Below are 14580 nucleotides of genomic sequence, written 5' to 3' on the forward strand. Positions count from 1 at the left end.
CCGTCAGAGGTAGGTATAGTTAAAAGTGTCAGCTTTAAACTGTTCCAAGCATTTCTCTGGCAAAAAGCAAGCGGAAGTGGTTGAGAAATCTCTGCAGGCACTGGTGCTTCCCCTCGAGTCAATGACAGTCCCCTCTCACTCTCCCCCGCTCCCCATATCTCTAAAACCCGAGGCACTTGGGGGCGCCGAAATCCCCGCCTCCTCTTGCTGCCCAGAGCAGTTCTTAACCTTTTTTGGGCCGGAGACCTACAGAAAGCTATAGACTCTCTCTCGATGGGTCTGAGGTTGGGGCAAGCACAACTGAAAAGCTTTGGGAAACTTTGAGGAGACCATGAATTTGAAACGCATCCTGAACTGCCAGATGAGAACCCCAGCTCCCAAACGCTTGACCTGGGGCGGTGAGGCCAAGAGCGGAGCTCAGAAGCCAAACCGCCTCCCTCAGTGAGAAACTGTGGGACGAGAAGGCGCTCCTGCGCTGGGCCACTTTCACTTGTGAGAAACCAAAAGGAGACAGGGACAGAAAGAGAGAAAGAGAAGAGAGAGAGATGGGGACCGTGTAGAAAGAGAAAAGGGATGGGGGAGATGCGGGAACTAGAGAGGTGCACAGAGGGACGGGGAGAAGAGACCACAAGCGGGAAAGGGGGCAGAGAGCGGACTGACAGGGCGAGGGAGAGAAGAGATTCCGAAGGGAGAAAGAGAGGATACGGGAGAGAGACTGGGAGCGCCAGGAAAAGGGGAGAACGTTCTCTACTCTGTCTTGCCAGGGCAGGGAGTCTCAGAAAAGCCCGTCCCGGGGAGATGGCGGACCGCACTCGGCGCCCCTGCGCTCCCGGCGACTCTGCGAGCAGCAAGTACCGCACAGCAGCCGAGGAGCCGAGTGGCAGGAGGCGGTCCCCACTCACTCCGCTTTCTCCTCCCCTCTCCGAGAGGCGGGGACCTGAGTATTTGAGTAGCGCCCCCCCTCCGCCCCCCAGCCCCCCATTCAAGAAGCCGCTCCGCTATCCCCGCCAGCACAGGGCGCCCGGCGCGCCTCGGAGCGCACGTTCCGCGCTTTCTCCTGCCGGCTCCCTGGACATTATGCGGCCAAGCAGCCGAGCCCCAGTCTTCCTCCTCCTCCTGCTCCTCCGGCTCCTCCTGCGGCCCGAGCGGCTCAGCTCTCGGCAGGCGGCGGCGTTGCTCAGCCGAGCGCAGACGGGACCCTCGCCGCGAGACCTCAGCGACTCCTAAAGTCAAAAGTTGGCGGCGGGCACCGGGCTCCGCGCGCTCTCCGCAGCCGCAGCCTCGCAGCCAAGGAGGGCAGGAGGGGAGGGGGGTGGGGGCGGCTGGGGAGGGGTGGGGAGCACCATGCAGTTTGTATCCTGGGCCACACTGCTAACGCTCCTGGTGCGAGACCTGGCCGAGATGGGGAGCCCAGATGCCGCGGCGGCCGTGCGCAAGGACAGGCTGCACCCGAGGCAAGGTAAGGAGAGTCGGCCACGGGGACCCTTCCGCCCCTGTCGCCACCTCCTTAGCCTCCGTGTCCGACGGCGGACACCCCACAGCGGAGGCCTCTCTCTCCCCTCTCCTTTTCCTAGAAAGAATTATCTCCCGCTTTGCAGCTTCTCCCTTCTTTAGGTCATTCCCAGCCAATCTCTCAAGAGACACTGTGGAAAGAACTTAGTCGTCCGCCCCCTTCTTTTAGCCTGATCTTCCTCCTTACCCACGCCAGGCCCCAAACCTGTTAGTAATTGGGGGCACCAGCTCGTCGCATAATTCAGGGTATCTGTCAGGATCTATAATCATGTTATGTATTTTGTCTTGTTCAGTGTCTGACTCTGACAGCATCTAACACTTTCTGATACATAGTAGGTGTTCAGCAAATATTTGTCCAGTCACTGAAGATGAAGGGATTGACTTGAATGGGGAGGAAAAAGCTGGAAAATAACTTAGGAGAGCCCCCCCCCCTGCTGCCCCCCCCCCCACACACACACTTCAAGTTAAAACTTGCAGAAAACTATATTATTGGTTCATGTGCCTCTGCTTCTCTCTACAGTGAAATTATTAGAGACCCTGAGCGAATACGAAATCGCATCTCCCGTCCGAGTGAACGCTCTCGGAGAACCCTTTCCCACGAACGTACACTTCAAAAGAAGGCGACGAAGCATTAACTCTGCCTCTGACCCCTGGCCTGGCTTCGCCTCCTCCTCTTCCTCCGCTACCTCCTCCCAGGAGCATTACCGCCTCTCCGCCTTTGGCCAGCAATTTCTATTTAATCTCACCGCCCATGCTGGATTTATCGCCCCAATGTTCACTGTCACCCTCCTTGGGGCACCTGGGGTGAACCAGACTAAGTTTTATTCCGAGGAGGAAGCGGAACTCAAGCACTGTTTCTACAAAGGCCATGTCAATACCAAGTCAGAGCACACGGCCGTCATCAGTCTCTGCTCGGGAATGGTAAGTGGACGCGCGCCCCCTCCCCTGCCCTGCCCTTTCACCTCCTCACCCGCTTCTGGAAGACTTAATTGCTCTCTAGCCTAGGACCCTCACTGCGCCGTCTCTCTGCTCTAGCATTAAACATGCGCTACTAACTTGTTTGCGTCCTACGCTTTGGGTGGCTACTCCGGCGAGTGTGCTGACACTTGAAAGAAGCTCATACCCGACACCGCCCCCTCCACTAAGTCCCGGGAGGGGGAGTTCTGGATGTTTCGGAGCTTTCTAGGGTCCAAATTCAGCTCCACTGTTGAACTGCGTGTTGCCCCACACCAGTAGGTGGCTGGGGTGTCGGTTTCCAAACTCCAAGAGACTTGTCCTTGCCTTCTGCAAACTCGGCCGCCCAGGAGTGGAGCAGCTGAGCACTGGGAGAACCCGACTCCTTATTGGTGCATCTTGAGTCAGGGGTGTGGGCTGAGAATCCCCAGCGTCGGGTACGGGGAGTTCCTTCTGTGTGTCTTGGGAGGGCGGTGCGTAATCTAGAGTCCCCACGTTCTCTCAGGGTCTTTTTTCACGCGCCAGGAACCCTGAGGCTGAACTGGATTGACAGGGAACAGGTCCGGTCTCCGGAACGGAAGGGTGGGCCCAGGGTTTAGGGGGCGGGGAAGAGGGCGGGGCCTGTCCTAGATGCTTTGCTTCAGCAAGGAACTAGGAGTGGGGGTGCGTCGCAGTCCGACTCTGCACCCTGCTGGCGGGGTGGCCCCAAGAAGCAGAAATATTGGGGAGAGCTTGGAGAGATTTCAGTTCTCTTGAGATTTCCACTACCCATGGGGTGCCAGAGAATTCGAAAAGGGAGCCTGAAGTGCACATTTCTCTAGAGAGGGAGGGTGAGAGGGCGCGGAAGTCACCTCCATGCGTTGCAAAATACGCACTTAGCAGGGGACCCAAGCTGGTACCCCTACCCGGTGTTTATTTACTCACCGCCCCCTTCTCTTTCCCCCTCCCCCCGCCCCACTTGCCCTCTTGTCTGCCCTACACGATCTCTGCCCTCTCCCTTTTGTGAGATTTGAGGGTCCGCTGTAAGGTTTTGGCCCAAGTGAGAGCGGTTCTAGGACTTCCCCAAGCGACGTGCGTTTCTGCCACGCGCTCTGACGCAGAAACTATCGTGGGTCAGGATCTCCCAGCGCACAGGGGCTGTGTGCCCTGCTCCCCAGTGATGCAATTACTTTTCTCCAGAGCACCCATACTCCCCGCCGTTACCTTTTCTAAGTGGAAGCTTGACTACTTACCCAGGGATCTTGGCTGCCCTCTTCGCGCGCTGTTGTTCGTGGCTCGCGAGTCCCAAATGTTGATGTTGCATCTATCTCCACTGCTCAACCGAGGGGTCGGGTGGGAAGGGAGGCAAGCTTGTAGACTGAGAGGAGGGAGGTTTAGGCTGCTGGGATGCGAGGATGAAGATGAACCCCCTTTAGCCCCAGCAAAGTTCCCAGAGTCGCGGTGCGTCGTTGAGATTGTTTGGGGGTGGGCGGAGACGGCAATTTGGCGAAATGGGAGGGGGTGCTGCATGAGTCATCGCTGCCCCGGGACGCCTGGAATCCTTCTGTTCTTGGAACGGTTGTTTGATCTGGGTGGGTATAAGTCAGGTGCTGGAACCCAGAACATCAGAGTGTGCCCAGATCCCAAGGCTGTAACCCACAGTTCCAGAACCTTACTGATGGTGCTGCGTGTGTAAGTCAAGTTTGTAAACAGCCTTTACTCCTCCTCCCTCCCCGCCTCCACACCCTGCTGAGTGGCCCCAGCAGTGGTATAAACGTTTGCTGCGCAGGACCTTAATTTCTGCTGGCAATTTTAGGTGGTAACTCGCACTTGTAACTGCAGAGTAGTAACTCTCTTAGGGAACTGAGGGCCAGGACTTAAGAAAGACGAACTCCCTAGACCTTGAGGAGTCCATTTGTATTGCGCCTAATTTGCAGTCTGGCTCTTTTTTTGGAGGGGAGGGGGGTGCAGAAGATCTGGCATTTTATCTGAAAAATAGTGCGAGGTAGCCCTTTATAGCTGGAATGAATCTAGCTCCAAAGCCCTTGCCCCTTTGTCTTCCTTTTGGAATTTATCTTTCTTGGAAAGATGTCCCCGTACCCGTTTGGTACTTGTAGTATCTTGGCCCTCCTCCTGGCCCTCTCAGGAAATCTTCCTGGAAATTGTTCATTCTTTAGACTGGGCCATGCCAGCCTTCCTCCCTTCCCTCACCCCACTGGTCAGTGATTAGTTTCCCTGAACTCCTTCTTAGATGTGTTTCTCACCTGTTCTAAGCACCCCTACTCTACCTCTAGACCTCTTTGCTTCTCTCTTTCTCTCATTAGGGCTGATGTCTAAGAAATCCTTCTGTCTGGCTTCTTCTCCTGGTCTTTTCTCTTTAATCCCTGCCACACACTGCTTGTAGATTACTGATGACAAGGTGCAAAATCACGTCGCTATCCTGTTCAGTTACTGCACAGGCCTCCCCACTGCCTAGTGAATGACTATAAACCCTTCCGTCTGGCACTTAAGGCCATTGCCACTGCACCTCCTCACCCCTTTGTACATCCAGAGTCTAGTCTCATCTGTCAAGCTTTGCTTCACAAATCCTACATTTCAGGCAAACTGTTTTTGCACATTTCATTTCCCTCCCATCTCATAACCTTTGGGCCCTTGGATTTACTAGGTGAGTGACCTCAACCAGCTTCACATGCTCAAATCACACCCTTCTTTCAAAGTGTAACTAATGTATCTTGTTCCCCAGGAAACCTCTTCCTAGTCCTTCAGACTGCTGCCATCTCTCTCCACTTTCACAGACATATACCTCTCTCCCTGCTTGATGTTTAGTGTGCTCTCCCTTGTATTATGGCTCTTGCAACACATGTTCTATCCCCTTTCCCTGGAAGGAGGGTCAGCATCAATTCATTTCTCTCCCGCAGTGCCTTTTATATATTGTAGTAAGTACTTACAGCCTGTATTTGAATAAATGGTCACCTTAGCCAAGAAAGGGTTACTCTTCATTCAAACAACTGTGTTGTGAATCAGCCACAAATTAATTTGACCTCATTTATATTCCTTTTACTGAACTCTTATTATGTGTCTTGTACTGTAATAAGTGCTTTATGTGTGCATTATTTCATCTAAATCCTTACAACAGCCCAATCCTTGAAAGAACCCATTTTGCAGTTGAGGGCACTGAATCTTTGAGAGGTGGGGACTTGCTTATGGTTTCACAGGTAGCAAGTGACAGAGCTGGAGTTCCCATCCAGTCCTTCTGACCATACTCTTAACCATGGGCCAGAGACTGAATCTGTGTTCCTAAAGAGAATTTCAAAGTTGTTGTTGTTGTTGTTTTTTAAAGGCACTAGACTAGAATCAGGGTACCTGAGTTCCAGATTTAGCAGGAGAACTATTCAGCTGCTTCTGTATCACTGAAAGGGACAAGTCAATTCCTGCCTCTGGACCTCAGTTTCCCCTTTTAATAATCAAAGATGCCAGACCTTCACCAGATGGGCTCCAAGATTCTTTCTCAGTATTTGTGGCCCATCTCTAGTAGCTTTCACATGTTGTAGTCGGTTTCTTGCTCTGTGCTCAGAGAGCACCAGAGTTGTGTTTTGAAAATAGGGAGAGGTGCCTGGGTAAAAGCAAACTTGTTAAATCACTTCTTCTCTGGAAGCCAGTTACTCTCTTATAAGATACTTGTCTTATTCTGACACTATCTTGTCTCTAAGTCTTATCTTTAAGTCAGGGATGAACCACATGGAGACTTTTTTTAAAAAAATTAAAATACTAGATCTTACCATTAGAAATACCAAATCTGCATACATAGGGTGATTTCTCAAATTTAAATTTATTTTTCAACTTCCCAGGACATTTTGACACTTAGCTGGGTTTGGGAACCCCAGTGCTTAGCCAAGTACTTTAAAACTTTGTCATGCCTAAGAATTCTAAAATGTCAGTTCTTGGGCCCTATCTACCCCCCAGATATTTCAATTCAGTAGATTAGAATTTGGGTGGAATGTGATACTTCAGTGCTGATACTGCCATTGATGTTCAAGGACAGTCATTTCCTGGATCCGGGGGAAAGTCAAAGGCCCTTGCCTTTTCCCCAACACTGAGGGAAAAGGAACCACAGAGAAGGTGAGAAAAGCTTGATTTTTTCCTTAAAACACTGCCCAGTGGCATGGCATAGGGAACTTTTTATTGCTCTTGTAATGTTTCCTTTGGGTGGTTCAACTTTGCAGCTTCATTTATAATTTGCAAACCTTGTGGGTATATGGGAAGGGGAGGAGAAAGAGTTACTGTGAAACTCTTAGTGATTGGCAAACACAAATTATATCCTGGTGGTTAGAGGCTGGCCAACTCTGCAACACCAAAAGCCACTTCTGTTCCAAGCCCTGACAAGGTATCCCTTTGCTAAGCACTTTACACACATTTTGGGCTTCCCTTGTGGCTCAGCTAGTAAAGAACCTGCCTGCAATGCAGTAGACCTGGGTTCAATCCCTGGGTTGGGAAGATCCCCTGGAGAAGGGAAAGGGAAAGGCCACTATTCTGGCCTAGAGAATTCCAAAGAGTCAGACAGAACTGAGCGACTTACACTTCACTTATACACATTATCTCGTTTAATCCGCACAATGACAGTAAATAATTTTATCTCTCATTGATAAACAAGGAAGATGAAACTCAGAGTAGTTAAGGAGCTTACCCAAGGTGGGCGAGCGAGTGGTGGAACTGAGATTGGAACCTTGGGCAGCCTGCCTGGAAAGTCTTATCCTAGGTCACTCCCTGTGGTCAGGGAAAGGGTTGACAAGAGGCTCCTCTGCCATTGTCCCTGGCAGCACCACCTTGAGTGCCTTCTGGTCAACATGTGCTTCCTGATTTTGAAGTCAGGATAAGGCTTTCTTGAGTAGGCTTTTCTCTTTGAAACTGATACTTGTCCCTGTTTCCAGGCTGTCTTAACACACAGAAACCCTCTTTCAGCAGCCTGGAGGAGTGAATATAAATCAGCTTAAGCACCAAGGAAATATTTCTTAGAGGCTGATTTGGATAGCAGGTTCTGTAGAGTCCAATCAAAGGTTAAGGTACTGATATGGCAGAGAGTGAAAAAAGAAAAATTAAAAAAACTACTCCAAGTATATCAGTAAGATTTTCAGCTTAAGGAGCCCTCATGGGAAAGGAGTTGGGTAAGATGGCACCACTTACTTGGCATTGTTCCACTGTCCTTTTCCTCCCAGTGGCTAAGTTATATTAAGTCAACCTCTCATCTCTCTTTATTTGCAGCTGGGCACATTTCGGTCCCATGATGGAGATTATTTTATTGAACCACTACTGTCCATTGATGAACAAGAAGATGAAGAGGCCCAAAACAAACCCCACATTATCTATAGGCACAGCACCCCCCACAGAGAGCCGGCGACAGGACGGCATGCATGTGACACCTCAGGTATTTGTGTCTTGCTTAAGCGGAGGTCCTACCTGTGTGAGCTGGGTTACTTGCCAGGCCTCAAAGAGGTAGCTATTTCACAGGCTACAGAGCTCTACCATTTACATTGTCTTTGTTATTCAGTCTTCAAGCCAGGTAGGTATATTCCCATTGTACAGATGTGGAAACTAAAAAGAAGTTTAGTAACTTGTCCAGTGTCGCACAGTTAATAAGTGACAAATCCAGGAGATGAACTCATACAGCAGTGACGTCAAGCCCACTCTGGGCAGAGCCACCTCTTGTTGAAGTTGCTGATTTTTAGGATTAAGCTTTAGTGATGTCTTGAGGCTGTTGTTATTGTATTCATTAGGACTTTTTTTTTTTTTAACAGTGTACAAGTATGAAAAAGTCTTACAGATGGAAGGCACAAAAATTTCTATATGTTTACTGGAATTTTTTTTCAATCAACTTCAATGTAACTAATGTTCTGTGACTTCAGGAAATACAGGAACGGAGCTGTGGTTTGTGCTCTCAGGTGTCAGTTGAGTGCATATATACCTGCCATAGATTTTCTTCCATCCTGGTCAGATTCTTGGAGGCTTGGTGCTGACATGCTTGGCCGTTGTCCGTTATATTTCCCCTGGGCACGCTGGAAAGCTTATGCTTGTGTATGCTTCTCAGTGAAGCACCCTTTCACTATCTCTGATGCTTACTTATTTCTCTCTGATGGTCCTGTTTCCTTAGAAACCATCTGTCTGTTTGGTCCTGTGTTTTAGGATGTTTGTTAAAATAACCATCTTTTTTATTGTTTCTAAAATGGTATCCCTCCCCGCTATTCTTTATTTTTTAAAGTCTCTTCCTCAAATTAAGTGATTTCTCAGGGTGTTTCTGGTTTCTCCAAAAAGACCAAAATTCAAGACCAAGAAGGTCTTCCTAAAATGATCGCTTGTTTCATCTTGTATCTATATCAGGTTGTTCCACTGTGGCAGAGTGTGATGTCCTCTTCTCTCCCAGAATTATTAGTTCTAAAGTGAAACCTTTAATGTAGGATGACACTGGCTTGTAACGTGGTACAGCCGAGTCGTAGGGTGTGTCATCCGGCTTTATCCCATTCAGTCCTGTGTTCTTAACCACCAGGGCTAATTGGAACATAACTGAAATGTTCTGTCTAGACTCTCTACAGAGCCAAGGGGTAGAGATGGGAGTCTGGAGTCAGAAACAGATGTCAGGGTGCCAAGACTGCCAGCCAGCTGCAAGTTGAATGGCAATTCATATCTTTGTGGCCCTGCTAATAAAAATATAGACCTTAACTTCTGACTTTCTAAATCTGAACTAGGAAGTGCCTATTTTATGCATATGTGTAAAGAAAGTAAATATATCTCTTCCATTTCTATCTTATATAATGTACATTCAAAAGATAAATAACATTTTCATTGATCAATTTGTTGAACATTAGCACTTTGTGACACTCTTCTCCCTAAAGTAAAAGCAAACCACCATTTTTTTAAAACTGCCTTTTATTATTTATTATGGTCCTATTTTTTGCTGGCATTGGGCAAAGCACTTTACCTACACGACTTCACTTAATCATTACCACAGCAACCCTACGAGTCAGACACCAGTCTCCCCTCCATTGTGTCTGGTAAAGGAGCTGAGGCTTTCAGAGTTGGAACAGCTTGCCTGAGATCTCACAGCTAGTCCGTGATGACAACCCATGATTTCCTGTCTTATCTTGCAGCCTTTGCTGTGTACAGTTGTGATGTGTATGAGTGTGTACATTCAGGTGTGTATTTGTGTGAAAGAGAGAGAGAGAGAGAAGTCTCTTTTAATACTGTCATTCCCAAAATCCTCTGGGTTCATTTTCTTAAATTAATTACCAAAATAAATAGACATTTCGTTTTCTGGAACAGAGGACAAGTCATTGTCAAGTTCAGTTAAAAACACAAAAGAGAGGGAATCTGCAAAAGTAAGGAAAGAAGACAGCAAAAAATGATTTTGTTGTCTTTACCATTTTTTTGAAAAAAAAAAAAAAATGTTTTTTCAAAACCACTTGTGTTCTAATTATCTGTACTGGGGCCTCTGAGCCATCTTCCAAATCAGCAGTGCCAACTTTTAGTTTTCTATCTGGTTTTTTGCTTGCTGGTGACCAATCTGGCAGACCCTTCCCTCATCCTGTGTGATGATTCAGCAGGCCGGCAGTTTTGATTGGCTCTTTCAGAGGTTGCTGTTGGACTGTGCCGCTCTGGTTTTTCTCTCCCAGCTGCTTCTGTACCCCTTCTTTGAGTTCATATACAGGAAGCTCAGAGCAATTGCAGAGAACTTTGGAACATGGCACGTTTCACCAGCAGCCATTAGCAGCATGGACAAGCAGATCAGAAACCTCCAAAATCCAGGGAGCTTTGGCACAGGGAGTAAAAGTAGGTGGGGGTGGGAGAAGTCCCTCTGGCCAGGGATTATCTGGCCAATGCAAATATCAGTTCATTCAGGTTCAGAGATTTTCCCCCTAAAAGCAGTGGTTGGTAATCAGAAAGTGAAGTCGCTCAGTTGTGTCCAACTCTTTGCGACCCCATGGACTGTAGCCTACCAAGCTCCTCTGTCCATGGGATTTTCCAGGCAATAGCACTGGAGTGGATTGCCATTTCCTTCTCCATGGTAATCAGAGGTAAATTTTAAAAGTGCCCTGGGAGCCTCATGCAGATTCTTTAAACAAACTCCTCTTGCAGGGAAGTGAGATGGAGCAAGAATCAGTGGGGTTTAAAAAGCATTCCAAGTGACTTAGAAGTTCAGTTCTATATGAGAGTTCCCAGTAAAATGAGATTTCAGGCAGTAAGCACTGTCCATAGCTGGCACTGTCTTTGCATCTCCATCACTGCTTTTCATCTTCACTTCTCATAAAGTGATAGATGATTCGAGCTAGAAGAAACTAGCTCTAGGTCAACGTGCTAGCTCTACCCAGATGAGCAAACTGTAGGGTTGGGATGTTAAGTTACTTGTTTACGGGAGTGATACTTAAATATTCAACAAGAAACCTTCAGAATTTAAATTGGCCCAAGGCTGGAAGCAGGCACCTGGAAGCCCTCTGCTGAGCTAGGTGTAACCCTTCAGTTGCTGGATGATGAGAGTCTTCCTTGGGGCAGGGCACTGTGGCTGTGACACTGCTTCCTACAGACAGAATAGAAGTCTTGCTCATTTCTGATTGTTAATGTATGTTGAATTTTCAAACAGGATTCTGAGATAAGTTCTGTTAAAAAGACACGTAGAAGGAGTCTTATGGAGTAAAAATGTTATGGAATTAGAAAGGAGTCTACAACATAATTTATTCATTAATGTGTGCATTTATTCATTCAACCATGAGCTATTTGAGCTATTTATTGAGTAACTTCTCTATGCCATGAGGATTAAACCATCTTTTTACAGTTAGGTATGTGACCTGAAGCACATTTAGAACATAAAGTAAGAGTAACATGAGTAACATGTCCCTTCCAAGAGGGTAGGTAGGACTAAATAAGTATGAAATAAAGAAAACTCCAGGGACAGATGGTAGACAATCACTGAATGGGAGATTTTTTTTTAATGATCATAAAAATAGAAATTAAGACACCATAGCTGGGTATGGTGACTCAAAATATTTGGTATTTAGACTCAAAATACCAAAACTCAAAGTTAATCATATCCCTGTGGTTAAGCTTAGAGCTTCTTGACCACCTGATCATAAAAAGCCAATAAGAGACTTGCCCCATGGTGCCCCTGCTAGTGAGTGGCAGGGCTAAGAGCCCTTTCTTTGTGTTTATCTCTACCTAATGCAGCATTTTGAAATTTTATTTCTTGCTACTTTCTCTTAGCTCAGTTTCTGTGTCTCTCTTTTCCCATCATTGGTTGTGTCTACCTATGTGCCCATTGGCCACTTGAGTGTCTATGCATTGGTTTGTGGTTTCCATCCTGTTTGTAGGTTCCTCAGGATTCAGGCTGGGGTGTGGGGTAGCTTCTCTTTCTTATGGCAGGCCCTTGTGACTGGTCTCCCTTGCCCACTGGATCCTCAGTAGAGGTCTCTGAGGTGACTGCCTGACCGCCCTAAACGCCAGGGGGGCCGAGTGGTAGACTCATGGGAGCTGTTTGGGAGAGTTTGTTGCTTTTTAAAAGCCCCCACCTGCTGATCCTTTGCATTGCATTTCCAGATGACGCCCCAAGTTCTGTTTTGCAGACACCTGCTATTTGCCTCTGGATTTTATGCAAGACGATTTAGTTGTTTTTGTCAATGAAAGAGATGCATTTCCCAATAGGTGAATGAGAGGAAGGCAGGAGAAAAGACCAACAGACCAACAGAAGGTTGTTCTGTTTGCCTGGACCTAAAAAACAGTGACTCTCTGTAACTAAAATGCCTCTCTCACCCTTCCATCTCAGCAAGGCTCGCTCTTTTGCTCTCCCTTAAGGCAGTTAAGAGTTGTACACTCACTAACCCATCAGTGCCACTTCTAGTTGGACATTTGTGTAAACAGGTTTATATACTGAGTCTGGTGTTGTTTATTATAGCAAGTGACTGGAAACGACCTAAGTGTCTTTGGTTGAAGGATAGATCAATAACTGATGAAGTCTACATTTGATGGATTCTTATGCAGCCATTAAAAATGATGGCATAGATTTAGGTTAACAAACCCAGAAATAGATATATTAAGTGCACACACAAGTGATGAAGTAATATGAGGGTATGATCTCATTTTTAAAAATAATGACAGAGTATGTGGGAGAGCATGCATGTATAAAGAAAAAGATCTGAAGCAGTAGTCACAAAAATATTAAAAGGGACTATTTCTTGTTGGTAGGAACATAGGCAATCTTTACGTTTTTAGCTTATATTCTTATATTTTTGTCATGATTCTATAATAGGTTCATAATCAAAAAATGCAGTTGAAAATAAAAGGAGGAGTGGCATATAATTATTTTGTAATCCCAAGACACTTGTCACCAGGGACAAATAGCCAAGTCAAGACCCCACGTTTCTATCTTTGGGATGAGATAATCCCAGCTTCCCTGGTGGCTTAGAGGTTAAAGCATCCGCCTGGAATGTGGGAGACCCAGGTTCGATCCCAGGGTCGGGAAGATCCCCTGGAGAAGGAAAATGGCAACCCACTCCAGTACTCTTGCCTGGAGAATCCCACGGAGGGAGGAGCCTGGTAGGCTACAGTCCATGGGGTCGCAAAGAGTCGGACCCGACTGAGCGACTTCACTTTCACTTTCTTTCACTCTCAGTACCCAGACAGATAAAATTCCTGCCTTGTGGCTACTTCTTTGGAACATCAGGGCTGGTCAAAGCTGAGACTCCATTCCCACATAGCTAAACTGCCTTATGCCTGCTGTACTAACTGTGGGATTATAATGGGATTACCATGGCTTAGTCTTAGTTCAGTGCTGGGAGCTCTGCCTGTCACCCCATTAGAGTGTACTGTCACTTCTTGGTTGGGCTCCCAAGGATGCAATTGTAAAGCCTGGAAAATACAGGACGCCTATGAATTTGCTGTGCTACACACTTTCCATATTTTGTCATATGTCATTCATTCATAAATACTGTGGATAGTTATTATTAGCCTATTTTACGGTTGAGTAAATAACGTCTCAGTGAGGTTGAGCCTCTTGTCCAAAGTCACACAGCTGGTATAGGAAATTGGCTTGACACTTGAATTCAGATCTGATTCCAGTTTGCTCTGCTGTGAGCCGAACTTCACTGAAAACACAAATGGAAGCTGCCATCTAAAAAAAATCCCTTTTCACTCAAGTTTTCAGAGCATCCTCTCTGACTTCTGTATAATCTCATCTTTAAATAATACTAACAGTGGCTAATGTTTATTGAGTGCTTATTGCATGGCAGACACTGTTACAAGTGTTTTCCATGGATTCGATTTAATTTTTACCTCAATTTCCACTTTTGCAGATAGGAAAACGGAGACATAGAAAAAGTCCTTAAGGGTTACAGCGCTCCTAAACATACCATTTTCCACAGCCCTTTTGTCCTAGTCTGGCTAAAGTAGTTTTTTGGCCTGTCCCTTTGTTGATTGAATTGCATTTGTGTATGAATTATTTTTGCTGGAACTTTTTTTTTTTTGCTGGAACGATTTTTTTTTAAAATGCATTCCTAGAATCTAATTTGTTATGGAGGAAGATTGCCTGCTGCCTGGAATTCCCACTGAGGTTCTGATGACTCACAAAGCCTGTGTCTTCAGCTTGCTTCTGTTGGAGTATATACTTGTTACACATTAACCTCATGTATCCCATTAATAATTTAGCATAGATTAGCTGATTAGATTAGCTGCCCTTAGAGTTGGGCCCAAATGGAGTGAGAGACAGAGGTAAGGAACAAACCTCAGAAGGGGTCTTCAAGTAAACAATTCTGGGACAGCTTGAGGGTTCCAGGCAGTGACAGAAGCTTTGGTTGACCTCCTACTTCTGGCTGGCCCTAAGCCTGTCTGGTGTTGTGTGTGTGTGTGTGTGTGTTTAGTATTTTTAAAGTTTTTATTGAATTTGTTGCAATATTGCTTCTGTTTTATGTTTTGGTTTTTTGGCTGAGAGGCATGTGGGATCCTAGCTTCAACAGGGATCGATCCTGCCACTGCTGTATTGGAAGGTAAAGTCTTAACCACCGGACCACCAGGGAAGTCCCCTCAGGTTGTTGGTTAATTAGTGATTTGTATGAGGCCAGCCTGCCACCACTTTCCCACAGCCTTTTTCTTTCCTTAGATCGT

General features: G+C 46.6%; 1 protein-coding gene across 2 annotated transcripts in view; it reads left to right on the plus strand.

Annotated features, from left to right (window-relative positions):
* Window positions 1-1326: 1326 nt before the first annotated feature.
* ADAMTS9 (ADAM metallopeptidase with thrombospondin type 1 motif 9) overlaps window positions 1327-14580 on the plus strand; it is a 162907-nt gene continuing 149653 nt past the window's right edge. For both annotated transcript variants that reach the window (XM_005903770.3, XM_070359683.1), the window contains exons 1-3: window positions 1327-1459; window positions 2033-2433; window positions 7705-7867. In XM_005903770.3, the coding sequence (XP_005903832.2) occupies window positions 1345-1459; window positions 2033-2433; window positions 7705-7867 (679 nt within the window). In that variant the 5' untranslated portion in view covers window positions 1327-1344. The remainder of the gene's footprint in view (window positions 1460-2032; window positions 2434-7704; window positions 7868-14580) is intronic.

The sequence above is a fragment of the Bos mutus genome, chromosome 22, assembly GCF_027580195.1.
Source record: "Bos mutus isolate GX-2022 chromosome 22, NWIPB_WYAK_1.1, whole genome shotgun sequence".
In the NCBI taxonomy this organism is placed as follows: Eukaryota; Metazoa; Chordata; class Mammalia; order Artiodactyla; family Bovidae; genus Bos; species Bos mutus.